This window comes from Oncorhynchus mykiss, chromosome 4, assembly GCF_013265735.2.
Source record: "Oncorhynchus mykiss isolate Arlee chromosome 4, USDA_OmykA_1.1, whole genome shotgun sequence".
Taxonomy (NCBI): Eukaryota; Metazoa; Chordata; class Actinopteri; order Salmoniformes; family Salmonidae; genus Oncorhynchus; species Oncorhynchus mykiss.
The window spans coordinates 44,949,749-44,974,662 of record NC_048568.1 but is presented as its reverse complement, the minus strand read 5'-3'; the positions used below and the strand labels follow the sequence as shown (position 1 = coordinate 44,974,662).

The 24,914-nt window shown below is 46.0% G+C and overlaps 1 protein-coding gene across 2 annotated transcripts in view; it reads left to right on the top strand.

The window, feature by feature from the left end:
- sec63 (SEC63 homolog, protein translocation regulator) overlaps positions 1 to 24,914 on the top strand; it is a 42,203-nt gene continuing 17,289 nt past the window's right edge. The window contains exons 1-9 of one of the 2 annotated variants that reach the window (XM_036976428.1): positions 1 to 309; positions 10,740 to 10,839; positions 11,467 to 11,581; positions 13,186 to 13,298; positions 15,739 to 15,800; positions 19,082 to 19,140; positions 19,297 to 19,347; positions 24,168 to 24,276; positions 24,513 to 24,607. In XM_036976428.1, coding sequence (XP_036832323.1) covers positions 186 to 309; positions 10,740 to 10,839; positions 11,467 to 11,581; positions 13,186 to 13,298; positions 15,739 to 15,800; positions 19,082 to 19,140; positions 19,297 to 19,347; positions 24,168 to 24,276; positions 24,513 to 24,607 — 828 coding nt within the window. In that variant the 5' untranslated portion in view covers positions 1 to 185. The remainder of the gene's footprint in view (positions 310 to 10,739; positions 10,840 to 11,466; positions 11,582 to 13,185; positions 13,299 to 15,738; positions 15,801 to 19,081; positions 19,141 to 19,296; positions 19,348 to 24,167; positions 24,277 to 24,512; positions 24,608 to 24,914) is intronic. The other variant, XM_036976427.1, reaches the window with a different exon arrangement.

Genomic DNA, 24,914 nt, shown 5'->3' with positions numbered 1-24,914 from the left:
CAGAGACTAACCAACTGCGCAGGCGTAAACCACGTACCCGATCTCTCGCAGCATCGCGCTGTTTTGGCCCTATGCTAGCTGTTGCCTGATCAGTGGTGTGTGTCAAGTCATACATACTGGGCTTTGATTGGGAAGGCATAGCGGTGGAGAAAGAAAAGGGGGCACCCTAGACACCCCGCGACGAAATGGCCGGGCAACAGTTTCAGTACGATGACAGCGGCAACACATTTTTCTACTTTCTAACGTCCTTTGTTGGACTCATCGTTATCCCAGCCACATATTACCTCTGGCCCCGAGATCAGAATGCTGGTAAGGCCCCGATGTATATACGACAAGATAGCATCACCTAGCTTAGCATGCTAAAGTTGGTTAGTTAGCTAAGTATGCTGTGTGTGTGTGTGTGATGGGTGAAGTTAGCTAGCCTGCTAACTAACAAATTCGATTAGCCAGTTCCGAGACGGACCACCACTAGTTACAGAGTTTTTCTTGCCAGCCAACTCTGTTGCCAGCTAGCTACATTCGCATGTAGTAGTTAACTAGCTGGCTGAAATACACATAACAACAAGTAGTTAACTGACGTTACCAACTCTGCACTGCTATGGGGGGGGGTGCTATGAAGCGTCATGCCCAATCTCTCTGCGTTGGTGTTTACATAACTAACAGCTAGCTACGAGTTAGCTAACCAATATGACTGGCTAACTTTTATTTTATTTATTTTTATTTATTTCATTGGATACTATATCAGTGCTAATAACACCTAACTGGCTAGTATTTCTCGTTCAGCTTAATGTTTGTCTGGTGACTTAGCCAGCTAGCTGCGTCAGTTAGCTATATAACAAATGGTCCCGTCCAGCTAGCTAACTTTAGCTAGCTAGTTAACGGGTTACTCTGAATTTTACGTCGTCTGGCAAAATACTCTTTGCGACGTTCATTACGTTACGTATGTTGCTGTTGACGTTAGCCGAAGTTCGTTACGTATGCTGCTGGTAACGTTAGCCGATGTTCGTTACGTGTGCTGCTGGTCACGTTAGCCGACGTTCGTTACGTGTGCCGCTGGTCACGTTAGCCGATGTTCGTTACGTGTGCTGCTGGTCACGTTAGCCGACGTTCGTTACGTGTGCCGCTGGTCACGTTAGCCGATGTTCGTTACGTGTGCCGCTGGTCACGTTAGCCGACGTTCGTTACGTATGCTGCTGGTCACGTTAGCCGACGTTCGTGGGTTGGTGGTAGCTAGCTACCTATAGCTATACTTGCTAGCTAACTAACTTGTATTTATTTAGTCACTTGATTGATAACTAAGTAAAGCATTGGAAGGTTTTTGATATGGCCGTGAGGTTGAATTCATAAAGAAACATGTTTACCCTAGTATTGTAGCTATCCCGTCACAGCTGTCTGTTATGCTAACTTTTACCCGTGAAGTAGCGGACTAAACTCCACGGTGAATGAAGTTTCTGAGGTATTTCATCAACGGTGTGGAGCCGAGACCGGGCTTTGTGGAATCTTTGCCTGCTGAAATGAATGCTTTTTTTTTCAATAAACGGTAATCAAACAACGCCCCCAAATGTTTCCTCGTTGAGATTCAATTGTCATATGCACATTTGCGGCGAGTTGCCATCTTAGAGCAACAGCAATGAGCTAACAGTCGGTGGTGGTATTTCATTCAAGTTTTTTTTTTTTTTAAGTATGGGTTTTAGAAAAAAAAGAATTGCATGCAACTACAGGTGACAACCATGGGTAAAGGTGGGCGTTTCATAGTTTAAAGAAAATGCTGTATTGACTTGGGCGATGTAGTTGGTACTTGACTCCACAAAGCCTGGTCTCAGCTCCATGCGATTGGTGACGTTTGTTATGAACTTCCTTCTCCGTGGATGTTAGTCTGCTACCCAGGAAAACAGTTTAGTCCCCCTGTATCCGTTTGACAACGTGGAAGTCGTATCAGATTATGTTAATCGATGGCTACACCTAATGTCAGAATTGAAAGTACCAGTGCAACATACAGACTGAGACTCCATGTACATCTAGATAGATGACCTGTATGTTTGTGCAAAGAAGAGTCTACCTCTAGCAGACTAGCCTAGGCAGCAGGGGCATAGGCCTGGGTGGACACAGGCCCACCAACTGGGGAGCCAGGTCCTGCCGGGCCCACCCAATCAGATTGAGAAAATAATGTATTATTATTATTATTACAAATGTTGTCCCATCCATATCCCTGCAGGCCCTCCCACTAACTAATTTCTGGCTATGCCTTTGCTAGGCTGCCAATATAGCTCCCAAAATAAACCATATTGCTAGATTTGATATAGACGCATGTAGGGCTGACCTCGAGATTTCTATAGTAAAAAAAAAAGAATGGTGTGCAAGACACCTGTCTGATTGGTTCCTGTCTGAGTGGACTGATCCATTGTGGAGGCTGTGGGGATGGCTCAGTCCATCACGCTAAGACACCTGTCTGATTGGTTCCTGTCTGAGTGGACTGATCCATTGTGGAGGCTGTGGGGATGGTACAGTCCATCACCACGCTAAGACACCTGTCTGATTGGTTCCTGTCTGAGTGGACTGATCCATTGTGGAGGCTGTGGGGATGGCTCAGTCCATCATTCTAAGACATGTGCTACCGATATTGTATATGATTAATGACACAATGGTGTAACACTGATAAAATGTATATACTTTTATAACAAATGCACTTTGTCCTGTGTTTGATAGCAGTCGCTGTCTGCAGTTCTGAAACAATCAGTCCACTGTTGAATTGGCAACTTTTCCTAGACCATGTTTCTATGTGTATAATAGTAATGTTAACCAGCGTATTGTGGTTGAGAACGATGTGGTGGAGTTAGGAGAGGAGAAAACAGCTGTTGCCTTAATTGTAAGGCGAGAAGAAACCACAACTTTTAATTAGGTCTATAATCAATAGCTGAACTGTTAAATGTGCCTGGCTTTATAACTCATATATCTACAGAAATAAGACAGTTCTCGCCTGTTCCAGTGTTTGTTCACTAGCCTGCTAATTCCATGAGCTCCAAGCCTCACGCAACAGCAACATGTCAGATAAATCATTTCACATTTTGCTATTTTTAATAGTGATGCACCGATATTACATTTTGGCTGATACCAATATCGCGATATTGTAAACATGTCGTTCGTGGCCGGTGTGTGCTTGTTTGCAGACCTTTCTTGTACAGCTTTGACAATGCTACTGATAGTAGTGGTGGCGCTTGGCTTGCACGTGCAAATGTAGAACACACAACATTATATAATGTATATAATGTGTTATTTGACTTTTAAAAGCTTATTTATTAATATTATTATTATTATTATATAAATAGTGTTATTTGACATATCTTTTAAGTGCGTCATGAAGCTAATAGCAGTGACGCTATTACTGTGTAACTCCTGTAGGGTAACATCTGAAGAATAGCGCACTTGGTAGTGTGTACCGGTGCTCGAACAGTCGGCGAAAGCCAACATCACCCACGACAGAGAAACGGTTGATTGTCAAGGGCAATGAATTCCATTATCTTGGCTTTAATGGATTTCGCCATTGGGTTGTCTCTCTAAAATGATCTTACTCCTTCAAATGACTGCTGGACTTGTTGACTGCTCGATCCACACAGCAGACATTGTGGGCGAGGTTAGGAATGCTGTGTTGAACGTATAGCGCAACATTTTACGGGGTGTCATTACGTCATGTACCTAATGTTATATGGGTAATCACGGTAGCTTTGACAATGGTTGTTAACATTGGTGTCGGGCCGATACCGATGTTGGCATTTTTTAGCTAATATCGTCCGATTCCAATATGTTCAGGGTTAGTATAGAACCACCATGTCATTATCATTAGTAGACTTAGTATAGAACCACCATGTCATTATCATTAGTAGACTTAGTATAGAACCACCATGTCATTATCATTAGTAGACTTAGTATAGAACCACCATGTCATTATCATTAGTAGTATAGAACCACCATGTCATTATCATTAGTAGACTTAGTATAGAACTACCATGTCATTATCATTAGTAGACTTAGTATAGAACCACCATGTCATTATCATTAGTAGACTTAGTATAGAACCACCATGTCATTATCATTAGTAGACTTAGTATAGAACCACCATGTCATTATCATTAGTAGACTCTGTATAGAACCACCATGTCATTATCATTAGTAGACTTAGTATAGAACCACCATGTCATTATCATTAGTAGACTTAGTATAGAACTACCATGGCATTATCATTAGTAGACTTAGTATAGAACCACCATGGCATTATCATTAGTAGACTTAGTATAGAACCACCATGTCATTATCATTAGTAGATTTAGTATAGAACCACCATGTCATTATCATTAGTAGACTTAGTATAGAACCACCATGTCATTATCATTAGTATACTTAGTATAGAACCACCATGTCATTATCATTAGTAGACTTAGTATAGAACCACCATGGCATTATCATTAGTAGACTTAGTATAGAACCACCATGTCATTATCATTAGTAGATTTAGTATAGAACCACCATGTCATTATCATTAGTAGACTTAGTATAGAACCACCATGTCATTATCATTAGTATACTTAGTATAGAACCACCATGTCATTATCATTAGTAGGGTTAGTATAGAACCACCATGTCAGTATCATTAGTAGGGTTAGTATAGAACCACCATGTCATTATCATTAGTAGACTTAGTATAGAACCACCATGTCAGTATCATTAGTAGGGTTAGTATAGAACCACCATGTCATTATCATTAGTAGACTTAATGTAGAACCACTATGTCATTATCATTAGGAGTATAGAACCACCATGTCATTATCATTAGTAGACTTAGTATAGAACCACCATGTCATTATCATTAGTAGACTTAGTATAGAACCACCATGTCATTATCATTAGTAGGGTTAGTATAGAACCACCATGTCATTATCATTAGTAGACTTAGTATAGAACCACCATGTCATTATCATTAGTAGACTCTGTATAGAACCACCATGTCATTATCATTAGTAGACTTAGTATAGAACCACCATGTCATTATCATTAGTAGACTTAGTATAGAACCACCATGTCATTATCATTAGTAGACTTAGTATAGAACCACCGTGTCATTATCATTAGTAGACTTAGTATAGAACCACCATGTCCTTATCATTAGTAGACTTAGTATAGAACCACCATGCCATTATCATTAGTAGTATAGAACCACCATGTCATTATCATTAGGAGTATAGAACCACCATGTCATTATCATTAGTAGACTTAGTATAGAACCACCATGTCATTATCATTAGTAGACTTAGTATAGAACCACCATGTCATTATCATTAGTAGTATAGAACCACCATGTCATTATCATTAGTAGTATAGAACCACCATGTCATTATCATTAGTAGTATAGAACCACCATGTCATTATCATTAGTAGTATAGAACCACCATGTCATTATCATTAGTAGACTTAGTATAGGACCACCATGTCATTATCATTAGTAGTATAGAACCACCATGTCATTATCATTAGTAGTATAGAACCACCATGTCATTATCATTAGGTGTATAGAACCACCATGTCATTATCATTAGTAGTATAGAACCACCATGTCATTATCATTAGTAGTATAGAACCACCATGTCATTATCATTAGTAGTATAGAACCACCATGTCATTATCATTAGTAGTATAGAACCACCATGTCATTATCATTAGTAGTATAGAACCACCATGTCATTATCATTAGTAGTATAGAACCACCATGTCATTATCATTAGTAGTATAGAACCACCATGTCATTATCATTAGTAGTATAGAACCACCATGTCATTATCATTAGTAGTATAGAACCACCATGTCATTATCATTAGTAGTATAGAACCACTGTCATTATCATTAGTAGACTTGGTATAACAGCCTTGTAGAACCATCATGGAGCTGTAGGCCTTAGAGCACATCCTGTTTAGTCTTAATACCGTGACTTAGAGGCCCAAATTTCAATACTTAGTCTAATATAAACTACTGTATCAATCATGTATTTGTTCATGTAATCACACAGCATATGAGTCATTCATGATTTGAAATGCAGTGAAGTGTTTTAGTTATAAAATAACAAAGCGACCCATTGAATGAGAGAGAGAGAGAGAGAGAGAGAGAGAGAGAGAGAGAGAGAGAGAGAGAGAGAGAGAGAGAGAGAGAGAGAGAGAGAGAGAGAGAGAGAGAGGAAAAAAAAAAAAACCTGGAGAAGAGTCCCCTAAGCAAGCTGGTCCTGGGGCTCTGTTCACACAAACACCCTACAGAGCCCCAGGACAGCAGCACAATTAGACCCAACCAAATCATGAGAAAACAAAAAGATAATTACTTGACACATTGGAAAGAATTAACAAAAAATACAGAGCAAACTAGAATGCTATTTGGCCCTACACAGCAGCAGAATACCTGACCACTGTGACTGACCCAAACTTAAGGAAAGCTTTGACTATGTACAGACTCAGTGAGCATAGCCTTGCTATTGAGCAAGGCCACCATAGGCAGACCTGACTCTCAAGAGAAGACAGGCTATGTGCTCACTGCCCACAAAATGAGGTGGAAACTGAGCTGCACTTCCTAACCTCCTGCCCAATGTATGACCATATTAGAGAGACATATTTCTCTCAGATTACACAGATCCACAAAGAATTCGAAAACAAATCCAATTTTGATCAACTCCCATATCTACTGGGTGAAATTCCACAGTGTGCCATCACAGCAGCAAGATGTGTGACCTGTTGCCACGAGAAAAGGGCAACCAGTGAAGAACAAACACCATTGTAAATACAACCCATATTTATGCTTATTTATTTTATCTTGTGTCCTTTAACCATTTGTACATTGTTAAAACACTGTAGAGACACACACACACAGAGACACACACAGAGACACACACAGAGACACACACAGAGACACACACAGAGACACACACAGAGACACACACAGAGACACACACAGAGACACACACAGAGACACACACAGAGACACACACAGAGACACACACAGAGACACAGAGAGCGAGAGAACGCGACAGAGAGACAGAGAGCGAGAGAGAGACAGAGAGCGCGACAGAGAGAGACAGAGAGCGCGGCAGAGAGCGAGAGAGACAGAGAGCGAGAGAGACACACAGAGAGCGAGACACACAGAGAGCGAGACACACAGAGAGCGAGACACACAGAGAGCGAGACACACAGAGAGCGAGACACACAGAGAGCGAGCGAGACACACAGAGAGCGAGCGAGACACACAGAGAGCGAGAGAGACACACAGAGAGCGAGCGAGACACACAGAGAGCGAGCGAGACACACAGAGAGCGAGAGAGACACACAGAGAGCGAGCGAGACACACAGAGAGCGAGCGAGACACACAGAGAGCGAGCGAGACACACAGAGAGCGAGCGAGACACACAGAGAGCGAGAGAGACACACAGAGAGCGAGACACACAGAGAGCGAGACACACAGAGAGCGAGAGAGACAGAGAGCGAGAGAGACAGAGAGCGAGAGAGACACACAGAGAGCAAAAGAGACACACAGAGAGCGAGAGAGACACACAGAGAGAGATACAGAGAGGCAGAGAGCGAGACACACAGAGCGAGACACACAGAGAGTGAGACACACAGAGAGTGAGACACACAGAGAGCGAGAGAGACAGAGAGCGAGAGACAGAGAGCGAGAGAGACAGAGAGCGGGAGAGACAGAGAGCGAGAGAGACACACAGAGAGCGAGGGAGACACACAGAGAGCGAGAGAGACACACAGAGAGCGAGAGAGACACACAGAGAGCGAGCGAGACACACAGAGAGCGAGCGAGACACACAGAGAGCGAGCGAGACACACAGAGAGCGAGCGAGACACACAGAGAGCGAGCGAGACACACAGAGAGCGAGCGAGACACACAGAGAGCGAGAGAGACACACAGAGAGCGAGAGAGACACACAGAGAGCGAGAGAGACACACAGAGAGCGAGAGAGACACACAGAGAGCGAGAGAGACACACAGAGAGCGAGAGAGACACACAGAGAGACACACAGAGAGCGAGACACACAGAGACAGAGAGCGAGAGAGACAGAGAGCGAGAGAGACAGAGAGCGAGAGAGACAGAGAGCGAGAGAGACAGAGAGCGAGAGAGACAGAGAGCGAGAGAGACAGAGAGAGCGATACAGAGAGAGAGAGACAGACAGAGAGAGCGAGAGAGAGACACACAGAGAGAGAGCCAGAGAGACACAGAGAGAGAGCCAGAGAGACACACAGACATAGAGAGGGAGAGACACACAGACATAGAGAGAGAGTGACACACACAGAGAGTGACACACACAGAGTGTGACACACACACACACAGAGAGAGAGAGACACACAGAGAGAGAGCGAGAGAGACACACAGAGAGCGAGAGAGACACACAGAGAGCGAGAGAGACACAGAGAGCGATACAGAGAGAGAGACACACAGAGAGAGAGCCAGAGAGACACAGAGAGAGAGCCAGAGAGACACACAGACATAGAGAGGGAGAGACACACAGACATAGAGAGAGAGTGACACACACAGAGAGTGACACACACAGAGTGTGACACACACACACACAGAGAGAGAGAGACACACAGAGAGAGAGAGCGAGAGAGACACACAGAGAGCGAGAGAGACACACAGAGAGCGAGAGAGACACAGAGAGCGATACAGAGAGAGAGACACACAGAGAGAGAGCCAGAGAGACACAGAGAGAGAGCCAGAGAGACACACAGACATAGAGAGGGAGAGACACACAGACATAGAGAGAGAGTGACACACACAGAGAGTGACACACACAGAGTGTGACACACACACACACAGAGAGAGAGAGACACACAGAGAGAGAGAGCGAGAGAGAGACACACAGAGAGAAACCGAGAGAGACACACAGAGAGCGAGAGACAGAGAGAGAGAGACACAGAGAGGCAGAGAGCGAGAGAGAGAGAGCCAGAGAGACACAGAGAGAGAGGGAGAGACACACAGACAGAGAGAGGGAGAGACACACAGACAGAGAGAGGGAGAGACACACAGACAGAGAGAGAGTGACACACACAGAGAGTGACACACACACACACACACAGAGAGAGAGAGACACAGAGAGAGAGAGAGACAGGGAGAGACACACAGACAGCGAGAGAGTCAAAAGTTAGGACACATCTACTCATTCCCAGGGGTTTTCTTTTCTTTTGACTATTTTCTACATTGTAGAAATAATAGTGAAGACTGAAATAACACATATGGAATCATGTAGGGAGGGGGGTACTGTCAGCTTTCTCTGGGGGAGGGGGGTACTGTCAGCTTTCTCTGGGGGAGGAGGGGGGTACTGTCAGCTTTCTCTGGGGGATGGGGGTACTGTCAGCTTTCTCTGGGGGATGGGGGTACTGTCAGCTTTCTCTGGGGGATGGGGGTACTGTCAGCTTTCTCTGGGGGAGGGGGGTACTGTCAGCTTTCTCTGGGAGGGGGGTTCTGTCAGCTTTCTCTGGGGGATGGGGGTACTGTCAGCTTTCTCTGGGGGAGGAGGGGGGTACTGTCAGCTTTCTCTGGGGGAGGAGGGGGGTACTGTCAGCTTTTTCTGGGGGAGGGGGGTACTGTCAGCTTTTTCTGGGGGAGGGGGGTACTGTCAGCTTTCTCTGGGGGAGGGGGGTACTGTCAGCTTTCTCTGGGAGGGGGGGGGTACTGTCAGCTTTCTCTGGGGGAGGGGGTACTGTCAGCTTTCTCTGGGGGAGGGGGGTACTGTCAGCTTTCTCTGGGGGAGGGGGGTACTGTCAGCTTTCTCTGGGGGAGGGGGGTACTGTCAGCTTTCTCTGGGGGAGGGGGGTACTGTCAGCTTTCTCTGGGGGAGGAGGGGGGTACTGTCAGCTTTTTCTGGGGGAGGGGGGTACTGTCAGCTTTTTCTGGGGGAGGGGGGTACTGTCAGCTTTTTCTGGGGGAGGAGGGGGTACTGTCAGCTTTCTCTGGGGGAGGGGGGTACTGTCAGCTTTCTCTGGGAGGGGGGGGTACTGTCAGCTTTCTCTGGGGGAGGGGGGTACTGTCAGCTTTCTCTGGGAGGGGGGTTCTGTCAGCTTTCTCTGGGGGAGGGGGGTACTGTCAGCTTTCTCTGGGGGAGGGGGGGTACTGTCAGCTTTCTCTGGGAGGGGGGGGTACTGTCAGCTTTCTCTGGGAGGGGGGGGTACTGTCAGCTTTCTCTGGGAGGGGGGGGTACTGTCAGCTTTCTCTGGGGGAGGGGGGTACTGTCAGCTTTCTCTGGGAGGGGGGGGTACTGTCAGCTTTCTCTGGGGGAGGGGGGTACTGTCAGCTTTCTCTGGGGGAGGGGGGTACTGTCAGCTTTCTCTGGGAGGGGGGGGGGGGGGGTACTGTCAGCTTTCTCTGGGGGAGGGGGGTACTGTCAGCTTTCTCTGGGGGAGGGGGGTACTGTCAGCTTTCTCTGGGAGGGGGGGGGTACTGTCAGCTTTCTCTGGGGGGGGGGGGGGGGGGGGGGGTACTGTTAGCTTTCTCTGGGGGAGGGGGGTACTGTCAGCTTTCCCTGAGGGAGGGGGGTACTATCAGCTTTCTCTGGGCGGAGGGGGGGGGGTGCTGTGCTATCAGCTTTCTCTGGGAGGTGGGGGGTACTGTCAGCTTTCTCTGAGGGAGGGGGTATTTTACTCTAAACAGTTGTATGTACACACATCCACATGTCCGTGACTCCCTGTCTAACGTGTGTGTCACCCCAGAACAGCTGCGTCTGAAGAGCCTGCGGAAGGTGCATGGACGGTGTCTGTGGTACTGCCTCCGCTTGATGAAGTCTCAGCAGAGCATCATACCCACACTGAAGTGAGTCACTTCCTTAATGAACCAGAACCTGGGTGTGTCTCTGTGTGTCTGTCTCTGTGTGTCTGTCTCTGTGTGTCTGTCTCTGTGTGTCTGTCTCTGTGTGTCTGTCTCTGTGTGTCTGTCTCTGTGTGTCTGTCTCTGTGTGTCTGTCTCTGTGTGTCTGTCTCTCTGTGTGTCTGTCTCTGTGTGTCTGTCTCTGTGTGTGTCTGTCTCTGTGTGTGTCTGTCTCTGTGTGTGTCTGTCTCTGTGTGTGTCTGTCTCTGTGTGTGTCTGTCTCTGTGTGTGTCTGTCTCTGTGTGTGTCTGTCTCTCTGTGTGTCTCTCTCTCTCTCTCTCTGTCTGTGTCTCTGTCTGTCTCTCTGTCTCTCTGTGTGTCTGTCTCTGTGTCTGTGTCTCTCTCTGTGTCTGTCTCTGTGTCTGTGTCTCTCTCTGTGTCTCTCTCTGTGTCTCTCTCTGTGTCTCTCTCTGTGTCTCTCTCTGTGTCTCTCTCTCTGTCTCTCTCTCTGTCTCTCTCTCTGTCTCTCTCTCTGTCTCTCTGTCTCTCTCTCTGTCTCTCTCTCTGTCTCTCTCTCTGTCTCTCTCTCTCTCTCTGTCTCTGTGTGAGATAACCTGTTGTTTGTTTGTGTAGGAAAGCAGCCCTATTGTTTGGCTGGGCTGTGTTTCTGCTGCTGGCCTACAAAGTGTCCAAGCTAGACCGAGAGTACCAGGAGTATAACCCTTATGAAGTCCTCGGCCTGGACCAGGTAACACACACACTACCTGACCAATACACACTACCTGACCAATACACACTACCTGACCAATACACACTACCTGACCCACACAGGCTTAACAGCCTCCACTCTTCTGGGAAGGCTTTCCACTAGATGTTGGAACATTGCTGCTATAACAGCCTCCACTCTTCAGGGAAGGCTTTCCACTAGATGTTGGAACATTGCTGCTATAACAACCTCCACTCTTCTGGGAAGGCTTTCCACTAGATGTTGGAACATTGCTGCTATAACAGCCTCCACTCTTCTGGGAAGGCTTTCCACTAGATGTTGGAACATTGCTGCTATAACAGCCACTCTTCTGGGAAGACTTTCCACTAGATGTTGGAACATTGCTGCTATAACAGCCTCCACTCTTCTGGGAAGGCTTTCCACTAGATGTAGGAACATTGATGCTATAACAGCCTCCACTCTTCTGGGAAGGCTTTCCACTAGATGTTGGAACATTGCTGCTATAACAGCCTCCACTCTTCTGGGAAGGCTTTCCACTAGATGTTGGAACATTGCTGCTATAACAGCCTCCACTCTTCTGGGAAGGCTTTCCACTAGATGTTGGAACATTGCTGCTATAACAGCCTCCACTCTTCTGGGAAGGCTTTCCACTAGATGTAGGAACATTGATGCTATAACAGCCTCCACTCTTCTGGGAAGGCTTTCCACTAGATGTTGGAACATTGCTGCTATAACAGCCTCCACTCTTCAGGGAAGGCTTTCCACTAGATGTTGGAACATTGCTGCTATAACAACCTCCACTCTTCTGGGAAGGCTTTCCACTAGATGTTGGAACATTGCTGCTATAACAGCCTCCACTCTTCTGGGAAGGCTTTCCACTAGATGTTGGAACATTGCTGCTATAACAGCCACTCTTCTGGGAAGACTTTCCACTAGATGTTGGAACATTGCTGCTATAACAGCCTCCACTCTTCTGGGAAGGCTTTCCACTAGATGTAGGAACATTGATGCTATAACAGCCTCCACTCTTCTGGGAAGGCTTTCCACTAGATGTTGGAACATTGCTGCTATAACAGCCTCCACTCTTCTGGGAAGGCTTTCCACTAGATGTTGGAACATTGCTGCTATAACAGCCTCCACTCTTCTGGGAAGGCTTTCCACTAGATGTAGGAACATTGCTGCTATAACAGCCTCCACTCTTCTGGGAAGGCTTTCCACTAGATGTTGGAACATTGCTGTGGGGACTTGCTTCCATTCAGTCACAACAGCATTAATGAGGTCGGACACTGATGTTGGGCGATTAGACCTTCAGGCTCACAGTCGGCATTCCATTTCATCCCAAAGGTGTTCGATGGGGTTGAGGTCAGGGCTTTGTGCAGGCCAGTCAAGTTCTTCCACACCGGTCTCAACAAACCATTTCTATGTGGACCTCGCTTTGTGCACAGGGGGCATTGTCATGCTGAAACAGGAAAGGGCCTTCCCCAAACTGTTGCCACAAAGTTAGAAGCACAGAATCTTCTAGAATGTCGTTGCACAAGCTGACACGCACGCGCAGACAGACGCACACAGATACATCGTCATTAAGAGAAATGATATGGATTGACCGTGTGTGTGTGTGTGTGTAGGGAGCGTCTGTATCAGAGATTAAGAAGCAGTACCGTCTGCTGTCGCTGAAGTTCCATCCTGATAAAGGAGGAGATGAAGACTTGTTCATGAGGATCGCCAAAGCACACTCCGCGTAAGTCTGTTTCTGTCTCTGTCTGTCTCTCTGTCTCTGTCTGTCTGTGTGTGTCTGTCTGTCTCTGTGTGTCTGTCTCTGTGTGTCTGTCTCTGTGTGTGTCTGTCTCTGTGTGTCTGTCTCTGTGTGTCTGTCTCTGTGTGTGTCTGTCTCTGTGTGTCTGTCTCTGTGTGTCTGTCTCTGTGTGTCTGTCTCTGTGTGTGTGTCTCGGTCTGTGTGTCTGTCTGTCTCGGTCTGTGTGTCTGTCTGTCTCGGTCTGTGTGTCTGTCTGTCTCGGTCTGTGTGTCTGTCTGTCTCGGTCTGTGTGTCTGTCTGTCTCGGTCTGTGTGTCTGTCTGTCTCGGTCTGTGTGTCTGTCTGTCTCGGTCTGTGTGTCTGTCTGTCTCGGTCTGTGTGTCTGTCTGTCTCGGTCTGTGTGTCTGTCTGTCTCGGTCTGTGTGTCTGTCTCGGTCTGTCTGTCTGTCTCGGTCTGTGTGTCTGTCTCGGTCTGTCTGTCTGTCTCGGTCTGTCTGTCTGTCTCGGTCTGTCTGTCTGTCTCTGTCTGTCTGTCTCGGTCTGTCTGTCTGTCTCGGTCTGTCGGTCTGTCGGTCTGTCTGTCTGTCTCGGTCTGTCTGTCTGTCTGTCTGTGTGTCTGTCTCTGTCTGTGTGTCTGTCTCTGTCTGTGTGTCTGTCTCTGTCTGTGTGTCTGTCTCTGTCTCTGTGTCTCTCTCTGTCTCTGTGTCTCTCTCTGTCTGTGTGTCTCAGTCTGTGTGTCTGTCTGTATCTCTGTCTGTCTGTCTCTGTCTGTGTGAACTAGATTATATAGTAATGTTAATATGAATCACTGGGTGTTTCTCATATTTGCGTACTACCGTGCTGCGTACTACCGTGCTGCGTACTACCGTGCTGCGTACTACCGTGCTGCGTACTGCCGTGCTGCGCTCTCATGGTCCGAGTGCGTTATCTTCACGACGTTCTTGTGAGGACGAGAGAGACGAGTGTGGAGAACACAAACCTTCCATTAGAGCAGCACTCCCCCTACTGTATTACCTCACGCTGAGCAGCACTCCCCCTACTGTATTACCTCACACTCCCCCTACTGTATTACCTCAGCACTCCCCCTACTGTATTACCTCACGCTGAGCAGCACTCCCCCTACTGTATTACCTCACGCTGAGCAGCACTCCCCCTACTGTATTCCCTCACGCTGAGCAGCACTCCCCCTACTGCATTACCTCACACTGAGCAGCACTCCCCCTACTGTATTACCTCAGCACTCCCCCTACTGTATTACCTCAGCACTCCCCCTACTGTATTACCTCAGCACTCCCCCTACTGTATTACCTCAGCACTCCCCCTACTGTATTACCTCACGCTGCTCCTCCCCCTACTGTATTACCTCAGCACTCCCCCTACTGTATTACCTCAGCACTCCCCCTACTGTATTACCTCAGCACTCCCCCTACTGTATTACCTCAGCACTCCCCCTACTGTATTACCTCACGCTGCTCCTCCCCCTACTGTATTACCTCAGCACTCCCCCTACTGTATTATCTCAGCACTCCCCCTACTGTATTACCTCAGCACTCCCCCTACTGTATTACCTCAGCACTCCCCCTACTGTATTACCTCAGCACTCCCCCTACTGTATTACCTCAGCACTCCCCCTACTGTATTACCTCACGCTGCTCCTCCCCCTACTGTATTACCTCACGCTGCTCCTCCCCCTACTGTATTACCTCACGCTGCTCCTCCCCCTACCGTATTACCTCACGCTGCTCCTCCCCCTACTGTATTACCTCACGCTGCTCCTCCCCCTACTGTATTACCTCACGCTGCTCCTCCCCCTACTGTATTACCTCAGCACTCCCCCTACCGTATTACCTCACACTGAGCAGCACTCCCTCTACTGTATTACCTCACGCTGAACAACAAATGACTTAACACTAATGTTTTTTCAAGTTAGATTTGTTGTTGCGAGCGAACAATTCTTCGTAGCTAACCGTACAAGTAGCTAGCCAGTTAGCCCTATTGACTTACTATGGGCTTGCTATCTCCTCTAAGTAGGCAGGTAAACATGCCCATAATGATCACAGCGTCTATTTATTAACGTATCAAGATATCAAATATTGTAGTCCGGCAACATATGAGATGTGAAAAGGCAACGTTTCATTCCCGAGTCCGTTTGCTCCGGCTTCAGCTCAAATAAAATGGCTGCCATTATGATTTCAAGGACATCTGCATCACATTTCTTTCCATGCTTTCTGTTGACGCTTTCATTGACGCATGTCCAATCGTAGTATGCATTTCAGAAGGGCCCTCTATGCTCCGCCTTTGATTTGGGCCCGTGCTCCGACCCTCCCGTGCTCCAGTTTGCGTGCTCGGAGGTAGTATGCGTTTTGAGAAACACTCAATGTGTTTGCTTCATCTCGTAACTTTCTTCCTTCCGCCCCCTCCCCCAGGCTGACCAATGACGAGTCAAGACAGAACTGGGAGACCTACGGAAACCCAGATGGGCCAAAAGGTACCGGTTCAACTCCTCAACGTTTTAATCATTTCATCGATGCTACTTCCGAAGTGTGTCTCCTTCCTCCAAAAGTTAAAAAGTTAAAAGCACTTGTTTCTTACCCTTTATTGATCTGACAGGAAATGAGTGATGTAAGACACTGCTTTTAGACTAGTGGACACCTCCGAGGAAAGGAGCTTGCGGAGCGTCACGCCCCTCTGGACTCTAATTCAGGTCCGCGGGTGGTTTTGACTAATACGAATAGAAATTATACTTAAAACATTTTTTTTAAAAGTTTTTTTCCAAAACTGTGAAGAAATTTAAATGGACCTACGTATTTAGTCTCTTCGCTGTGTCCAGCTTGATAAGTAATTGGTAAGTCTCTTCGCTGTGTCCAGCTTGATAAGTCATTGGTAAGTCTCTTCGCTGTGTTCAGCTTGATAAGTCATTGGTAAGTCTCTTCGCTGTGTCCAGCTTGATAAGTCATTGATAGTCTCTTCGCTGTGTCCAGCTTGATAAGTCATTGGTAAGTCTCTTCGCTGTGTCCAGCTTGATAAGTCATTGGTAAGTCTCTTCGCTGTGTCCAGCTTGATAAGTCATTGGTAAGTCTCTTCGCTGTGTCCAGCTTGATAAGTCATTGGTAAGTCTCTTCGCTGTGTCCAGCTTGATAAGTCATTGGTAAGTCTCTTCGCTGTGTCCAGCTTGATAAGTCATTGGTAAGTCTCTTCGCTGTGTCCAGCTTGATAAGTCATTGGTAAGTCTCTTCGCTGTGTCCAGCTTGATAAGTCATTGGTAAGTCTCTTCGCTGTGTCCAGCTTGATAAGTCATTGGTAAGTCTCTTCGCTGTGTCCAGCTTGATAAGTCATTGGTAAGTCTCTTCGCTGTGTCCAGCTTGATAAGTCATTGGTAAGTCTCTTCGCTGTGTCCAGCTTGATAAGTCATTGGTAAGTCTCTTCGCTGTGTCCAGCTTGATAAGTCATTGGTAAGTCTCTTCGCTGTGTCCAGCTTGATAAGTCATTGGTAAGTCTCTTCGCTGTGTCCAGCTTGATAAGTCATTGGTAAGTCTCTTCGCTGTGGCCAGCTTGATAAGTCATTGGTAAGTCTCTTCGCTGTGTCCAGCTTGATAAGTCATTGATAGTCTCTTCACTGTGTCCAGCTTGATAAGTCATTGGTAAGTCTCTTCGCTGTGGCCAGCTTGATAAGTCATTGGTAAGTCTCTTCGCTGTGTCCAGCTTGATAAGTAATTGATAGTCTCTTCGCTGTGGCCAGCTTGATAAGTCATTGGTAAGTCTCTTCGCTGTGTCCAGCTTGATAAGTCATTGGTAAGTCTCTTCGCTGTGTCCAGCTTGATAAGTCATTGATAGTCTCTTCGCTGTGTCCAGCTTGATAAGTCATTGGTAAGTCTCTTCGCTGTGTCCAGCTTGATAAGTCATTGGTAAGTATCTTCGCTGTGTCCAGCTTGATAAGTAATTGATAGTCTCTTCGCTGTGTCCAGCTTGATAAGTCATTGGTAAGTCTCTTCGCTGTGTCCAGCTTGATAAGTAATTGATAGTCTCTTCGCTGTGTCCAGCTTGATAAGTCATTGATAGTCTCTTCACTGTGTCCAGCTTGATAAGTCATTGGTAAGTCTCTTCGCTGTGGCCAGCTTGATAAGTCATTGGTAAGTCTCTTCGCTGTGTCCAGCTTGATAAGTAATTGATAGTCTCTTCGCTGTGGCCAGCTTGATAAGTCATTGGTAAGTCTCTTCGCTGTGTCCAGCTTGATAAGTCATTGGTAAGTCTCTTCGCTGTGTCCAGCTTGATAAGTCATTGATAGTCTCTTCGCTGTGTCCAGCTTGATAAGTCATTGGTAAGTCTCTTCGCTGTGTCCAGCTTGATAAGTCATTGGTAAGTATCTTCGCTGTGTCCAGCTTGATAAGTAATTGATAGTCTCTTCGCTGTGTCCAGCTTGATAAGTCATTGGTAAGTCTCTTCGCTGTGGCCAGCTTGATAAGTCATTGGTAAGTCTCTTCGCTGTGTCCAGCTTGATAAGTCATTGATAGTCTCTTCACTGTGTCCAGCTTGATAAGTCATTGGTAAGTCTCTTCGCTGTGGCCAGCTTGATAAGTCATTGGTAAGTCTCTTCGCTGTGTCCAGCTTGATAAGTAATTGATAGTCTCTTCGCTGTGGCCAGCTTGATAAGTCATTGGTAAGTCTCTTCGCTGTGTCCAGCTTGATAAGTCATTGGTAAGTCTCTTCGCTGTGTCCAGCTTGATAAGTCATTGATAGTCTCTTCGCTGTGTCCAGCTTGATAAGTCATTGGTAAGTCTCTTCGCTGTGTCCAGCTTGATAAGTCATTGGTAAGTATCTTCGCTGTGTCCAGCTTGATAAGTAATTGATAGTCTCTTCGCTGTGTCCAGCTTGATAAGTCATTGGTAAGTCTCTTCGCTGTGTCCAGCTTGATAAGTAATTGATAGTCTCTTCGCTGTGTCCAGCTTGATAAGTCATTGATAGTCTCTTCGCTGTGTCCAGCTTGATAAGTCATTGATAGTCTCTTCGCTGTGTCCAGCTTGATAACAGTCATCTGAATGAAAGTTAGACAGTCAGGGAGCATCAAAAACTCCAAAAGCGATGGATAAAGGTGTAGCGGTATTTAGAAATGTTTTGCTAATTTTTACGGCGAGGAAATCATTTTGTGACCCTCCGGACCTCGTTGAAGACCGAATGTGCCTCCCCCCTCCGGACCTCGTTGAAGACCGAATGTGCCCCCCCTCTGGACCTCGTTGAAGACCGAATGTGCACCCCCCCTCTGGACCTCGTTGAAGACCGAATGTGCCCCCCCTCTGGACCTCGTTGAAGACCGAATGTGCACCCCCCCTCTGGACCTCGTTGAAGACCGAATGTGCACCCCCCCTCTGGACCTCGTTGAAGACCGAATGTGCACCCCCCCTCTGGACCTCGTTGAAGACCGAATGTGCCCCCCCTCCGGACCTCGTTGAAGACCGAATGTGCCCCCCCTCTGGACCTCGTTGAAGACCGAATGTGCACCCCCCCTCTGGACCTCGTTGAAGACCGAATGTGCCCCCCCCTCTGGACCTCGTTGAAGACCGAATGTGCACCCCCCCTCTGGACCTCGTTGAAGACCGAATGTGCCCCCCCCTCTGGACCTCGTTGAAGACCGAATGTGCACCCCCCCTCTGGACCTCGTTGAAGACCGAATGAGTAGTTTGAGACCCCTGATCTATTTCCATTCCATAAAAACCATTGATGTTTCATGTCTCTTCCTTTCTCCTCTTCCTCCTCCTCTTCCTCCCCCTCCAGCCACTAGTTTTGGCATCGCTCTGCCTGCGTGGATCGTAGACTCCAAGAACTCCATGCTGGTATGTATTCTTCCTGTTAGGTTTGATCCACCTGTTGTTTATACATTACTGAGTTAACAGATCTGTCTCTCGCTCTCTCTCTCTCTCTCTCCTCTCTCTATCTCTCTGCCTATATCTCTCTGTCTCTCTCTCTGTCTCTGTCTCTCATGTCTCTAGGTATTGCTGGTTTATGGTCTAGCCTTCATGGTCATCCTGCCGGTTGTTGTGGTAAGAGTCCTCTGTTACCATAGAAACACAAACAGATCTACTGAGTTGCTTGGGCAATACACCGGTATACTGGTATATTTCAAAATACTGATGTTATGATTTTCAATATCGTCTCGTGGGGGGGGGTGCTACTATAATAAATATAAGCTGTGTCGAAGGATCTCCAGCTGTGCAGCTGGTTTGCTAGCTAAGTGGCTAGATGCCAAGATCAGGGCTGCAGTACAAACACAATATTTCTCTACCCCCTCGGCCCGTGCGCCAGCCACTTTGCCTCGGGGGGGAGCGGGGAATCCAGTCGAAACCGGATGCAGTTTGTTTGCCATCCTAAGTGGAAGTCCCAATTCGCTGACGTTGGACCCCTCATTTTAGCTTGAGGGAGCGAGGGAACGTCTTTGGTCACTTGCGAGGTTGATATGACCCACAATTCAATGCAATCTGTAGTCACAGGTCAGAAAAAAGTATGAAGCTAGCTGGCTAAAATCAGATAAATGGCTTAAATAAATATATATATACATACATACATACTGTATTGTTTTTATTTTATTTTTTTATTTCACCTTTATTTAACCAGGTAGACTCGTTGAGAACACCTTTATTTAACCAGGTAGGCCAGTTGAGAACACCTTTATTTAACCAGGTAGGCCAGTTGAGAACACCTTTATTTAACCAGGTAGGCCAGTTGAGAACACCTTTATTTAACCAGGTAGGCCAGTTGAGAACACCTTTATTTAACCAGGTAGGCCAGTTGAGAACACCTTTATTTAACCAGGTAGGCTAGTTGAGAACACCTTTATTTAACCAGGTAGACTCGTTGAGAACACCTTTATTTAACCAGGTAGGCCAGTTGAGAACACCTTTATTTAACCAGGTAGGCTAGTTGAGAACACCTTTATTTAACCAGGTAGGCTAGTTGAGAACACCTTTATTTAACCAGGTAGACTCGTTGAGAACACCTTTATTTAACCAGGTAGGCCAGTTGAGAACACCTTTATTTAACCAGGTAGGCCAGTTGAGAACACCTTTATTTAACCAGGTAGGCCAGTTGAGAACACCTTTATTTAACCAGGTAGGCCAGTTGAGAACACCTTTATTTAACCAGGTAGGCCAGTTGAGAACACCTTTATTTAACCAGGTAGGCCAGTTGAGAACACCTTTATTTAACCAGGTAGGCTAGTTGAGAACACCTTTATTTAACCAGGTAGGCCAGTTGAGAACACCTTTATTTAACCAGGTAGGCCAGTTGAGAACACCTTTATTTAACCAGGTAGGCCAGTTGAGAACACCTTTATTTAACCAGGTAGGCTAGTTGAGAACACCTTTATTTAACCAGGTAGGCCAGTTGAGAACACCTTTATTTAACCAGGTAGGCCAGTTGAGAACACCTTTATTTAACCAGGTAGGCCAGTTGAGAACACCTTTATTTAACCAGGTAGGCCAGTTGAGAACAAGTTGTCATTTTAAAATTGCGACCTGGCCAAGATAAAGCAAAGCAGTTCGACAGATACAACGACACAGAGTTACACATGGAGTAAAACAAACATACAGTCAATAATACAGTATAAACAAGTCTATATACGATGTGAGCAAATGAGGTGAGATAAGGGAGGTAAAGGCAAAAAGGCCATGGTGGCAAAGTAGATACAATATAGCAAGTAAAACACTGGAATGGTAGATTTGCAATGGGAGAATGTGCAAAGTAGAAATAAAAATAATGGGGTGCAAAGGAGCAAAATAAATAAATAAATTAAATACAGTAGGGAAAGAGGTAGTTGTTTGGGCTAAATTATAGGTGGGCTATGTACAGGTGCAGTAATCTGTGAGCTGCTCTGACAGTTGGTGCTTAAAGCTAGTGAGGGAGATAAGTGTTTCCAGTTTCAGAGATTTTTGTAGTTCGTTCCAGTCATTGGCAGCAGAGAACTGGAAGGAGAGGCGGCCAAAGAAAGAATTGGTTTTGGGGGTGACTAGAGAGATATACCTGCTGGAGCGTGTGCTATAGGTGGGAGATGCAATGGTGACCAGCGAGCTGAGATAAGGGGGGACTTTACCTAGCAGGGTCTTGTAGATGACATGGAGCTAGTGGGTTTGGCGACGAGTATGAAGCGAGGGCCAGCCAACGAGAGCGTACAGGTCGCAATGGTGGGTAGTATATGGGGCTTTGGTGACAAAACGGATTGCACTGTGATAGACTGCATCCAATTTGTTGAGTAGGGTATTGGAGGCTATTTTGTAAATTACATCGCCAATCGAGGATTGGTAGGATGGTCAGGATGGTAGGATGGTCAGTTTTACAAGGGTATGTTTGGCAGCATGAGTGAAGGATGCTTTGTTGCGAAATAGGAAGCCAATTCTAGATTTAACTTTGGATTGGAGATGTTTGATATGGGTCTGGAAGGAGAGTTTACAGTCTAACCAGACACCTAAGTATTTGTAGTTGTCCACATATTCTAAGTCATATATATACATATACATCATAATACATACTGTATACATACATACATACATACATACATACACACACATACTGTATACATACATACATACATACACACACATACTGTATACATACATACATACATACATACATAAAACGTTGCTAGATTCATAAACATATTTTTTTGCAATTCTGAAATGTATTGGAATAAATGACCAAATTATAAAACTAGCTAGCCAGTAATGGGTAACTGTAGCTAGCTACCTGACAGGAGTGCTGGCTAGATACGTTAGCTTACTAGTTACATTAATACTGTAGCTAGCTACCTGACAGGAGTGGTGGCTAGATACTTTAGCTTACTAGTTACATTAATACTGTAGCTAGCTACCTGACAGGAGTGGTGGCTAGATACGTTAGCTTACTAGTTACATTAATACTGTAGCTAGCTACCTGACAGGAGTGGTGGCTAGATACGTTAGCTTACTAGTTACATTAATACTGTAGCTAGCTACCTGACAGGAGTGGTGGCTAGATACGTTAGCTTACTAGGTACATTAATACCGTAGCTAGCTACCTGACAGGAGTGGTGGCTAGATACGTTAGCTTACTAGTTACATTAATACTGTAGCTAGCTACCTGACAGGAGTGGTGGCTAGATACGTTAGCTTACTAGTTACATTAATAGCTTTAGGTTGGTTGTTTTTAATCTCAACTTCAGATTTCCACCAAGGACGTTGCCTCTCCAAACATCACTCTCCCTCGCTTGGGCAAGGGACATTTTAAGGTACACTTGGATGTGACGATGTAAACATCATCCAAGGGCTGAGGGGTGTTAGGGCCGAGGGGTGTTAGGGCCGAGGGGTGTCAGGGCCGAGGGGTGTCAGGGCCGAGGGGTGTCAGGGCCGAGGGGTGTCAGGGCCGAGGGGTGTCAGGGCCGAGGGGTGTCAGGGCCGAGGGGTGTCTACTTTGAGTTTGAAACGCAGCCCATGGTTCTTGATTACAGCAGAGATGTTCAACCCCCATTCCTGGATCAAAATCCCTGCTGCCAACTTGTTTTGTGCGTCTCCCCAAAAAAGAAAGCTTGGTGCTAAAGGAGCTCCTTAAACTTGACCCCAAAAAAACATCTGTGTCAGATGGATTAGACCCTTTCTTCTTTAACAGCCACAGTGTCTGATTTCAAAGAGGATTTACAGCGAAAGCACCACAAACGATTGTTAGGTCACCACCAAGCCACAGAAACACACAGCCATTTTTCCAGCCAAAGAGAGGAGTCACAAAAAGCAGAAATAGAGAGAAAATGAATCACTAACCTTTGATGATCTTCATCAGATGACACTCATAGGACTTCATGTTACACAATACATGTATGTTTTGTTTGATAAAGTTCATATTTATATAAAACAAATCTGAGTTTACATTATGCGTTGTTCAGTAGTTCTAAAGCATGTGGTGATTTTGCAGAGAGCCACATCAATTTACAGAAATACTCGTAATAAACATTGATAAAGATACAACTATTATACATGGAACTTTAGATAAACTTCTCCTTAACCTCTCTGCGCACCGATCCCATACGGTCACATACGATGATCGTTACATAAATAGTCATATTAAACATTCATGAAAATACAAGTGTCTTACATGTATCGAAAGCCTAGAATCTTGCTCATCCAACTGAGTTGTCAGATTTAAAAAAGGATTTACTGCGAAAGAATATGATGCGATTATCTGAGCATAGAGCCCCATAAAAAAAAAAAACTATTTCAACCAGCACAGGCATAACAAAATCACATACTGCATTAAAATAAATCGTTTGCCTTTGACGATCTTCGTCTGTTTGCAATCCCAATGCTCATTGTTACACAATGAATGATCTTTTGTTTGATAAAATCCGTTTTTATAGCCTAACACGAAACAACATTTTGTGAACCGCTTGTGTCGTGAATTCCGTCTCATTCCATTTTCGACGACACATTCCAGGTAAATAACCCACACAGAACGTGACTTCTCCAGTCATGTTTGGTTTCACTGCAATCAACTGGTTTGTTTGTAACACAACCAAACCTAATGGGCCATTTCGCGGGACGTATTGACTGAAAGAAACTGATTTTTGAAGACAACAAGTAATGACATCACTGTGCACCAATGATATGACCTCTGATTCGTTGATTGACTGTATTTTAACGGAAATTGTATGAAAATCTGAGTACCTCCCAACAACTAAACCAATGGGACGGAACCGGTATGAACTACTGGAAACCTCCCAAACCTTGTCTCTGCTCTTCCCTCTATAGTTCCCTCAATCTTTCTTCAACTCCCTGCTCTTCTCCTCCTCAGGGTACATGGTGGTATCAGTTACAAACCTTGTCTCTGCTCTTCTCCCCCTCAGGGTACGTGGTGGTATCGGTCTATACGTTACAGTGGCGACCAGATTCTAATCAACACGACACAACTCTTCATGCACTTCATGTACAAGACGCCCAACATGAACATGAAACGTGAGTTAACGAACCTGACCGCAGTTTTAAAGTGGTACTTCACCCAAATTGATAGAAATGACACATTTTGTTTCCTTGCCATGTAATCCGTCTATGGACCACGTATGACAGCAACCCATGCTTTGGCTTAGGTTGCCTGGCCGCTGTTTCCAAAATGCTAACTTTCTAGCATTTTGTGGCACAACTCGAATTAGTCAATGGTACTGATATTAGTATTGTTCACTCTTCATGTGTAGGGTTAGCCATGGTGTTGACGGCTGCGTTTGAGTTTGACCCTCGCAGCAACAAAGAGGCCACCATACGACCCACGGACAACATCCAAGTACCACAGGTAAAATAGTGACTGTCGTTCTGTCTGCCTGCCTGTCGTTCTGTCTGCCTGCCTGTCGTTCTGTCTGCCTGCCTGTCGTTCTGTCTGCCTGCCTGTCGTTCTGTCTGCCTGCCTGTCGTTCTGTCTGCCTGCCTGTCGTTCTGTCTGCCTGCCTGTCGTTCTGTCTGCCTGCCTGTCGTTCTGTCTGCCTGCCTGTCGTTCTGTCTGCCTGCCTGTCGTTCTGTCTGCCTGCCTGTCGTTCTGTCTGCCTGCCTGTCGTTCTGTCTGCCTGCCTGTCGTTCTGTCTGCCTGCCTGTCGTTCTGTCTG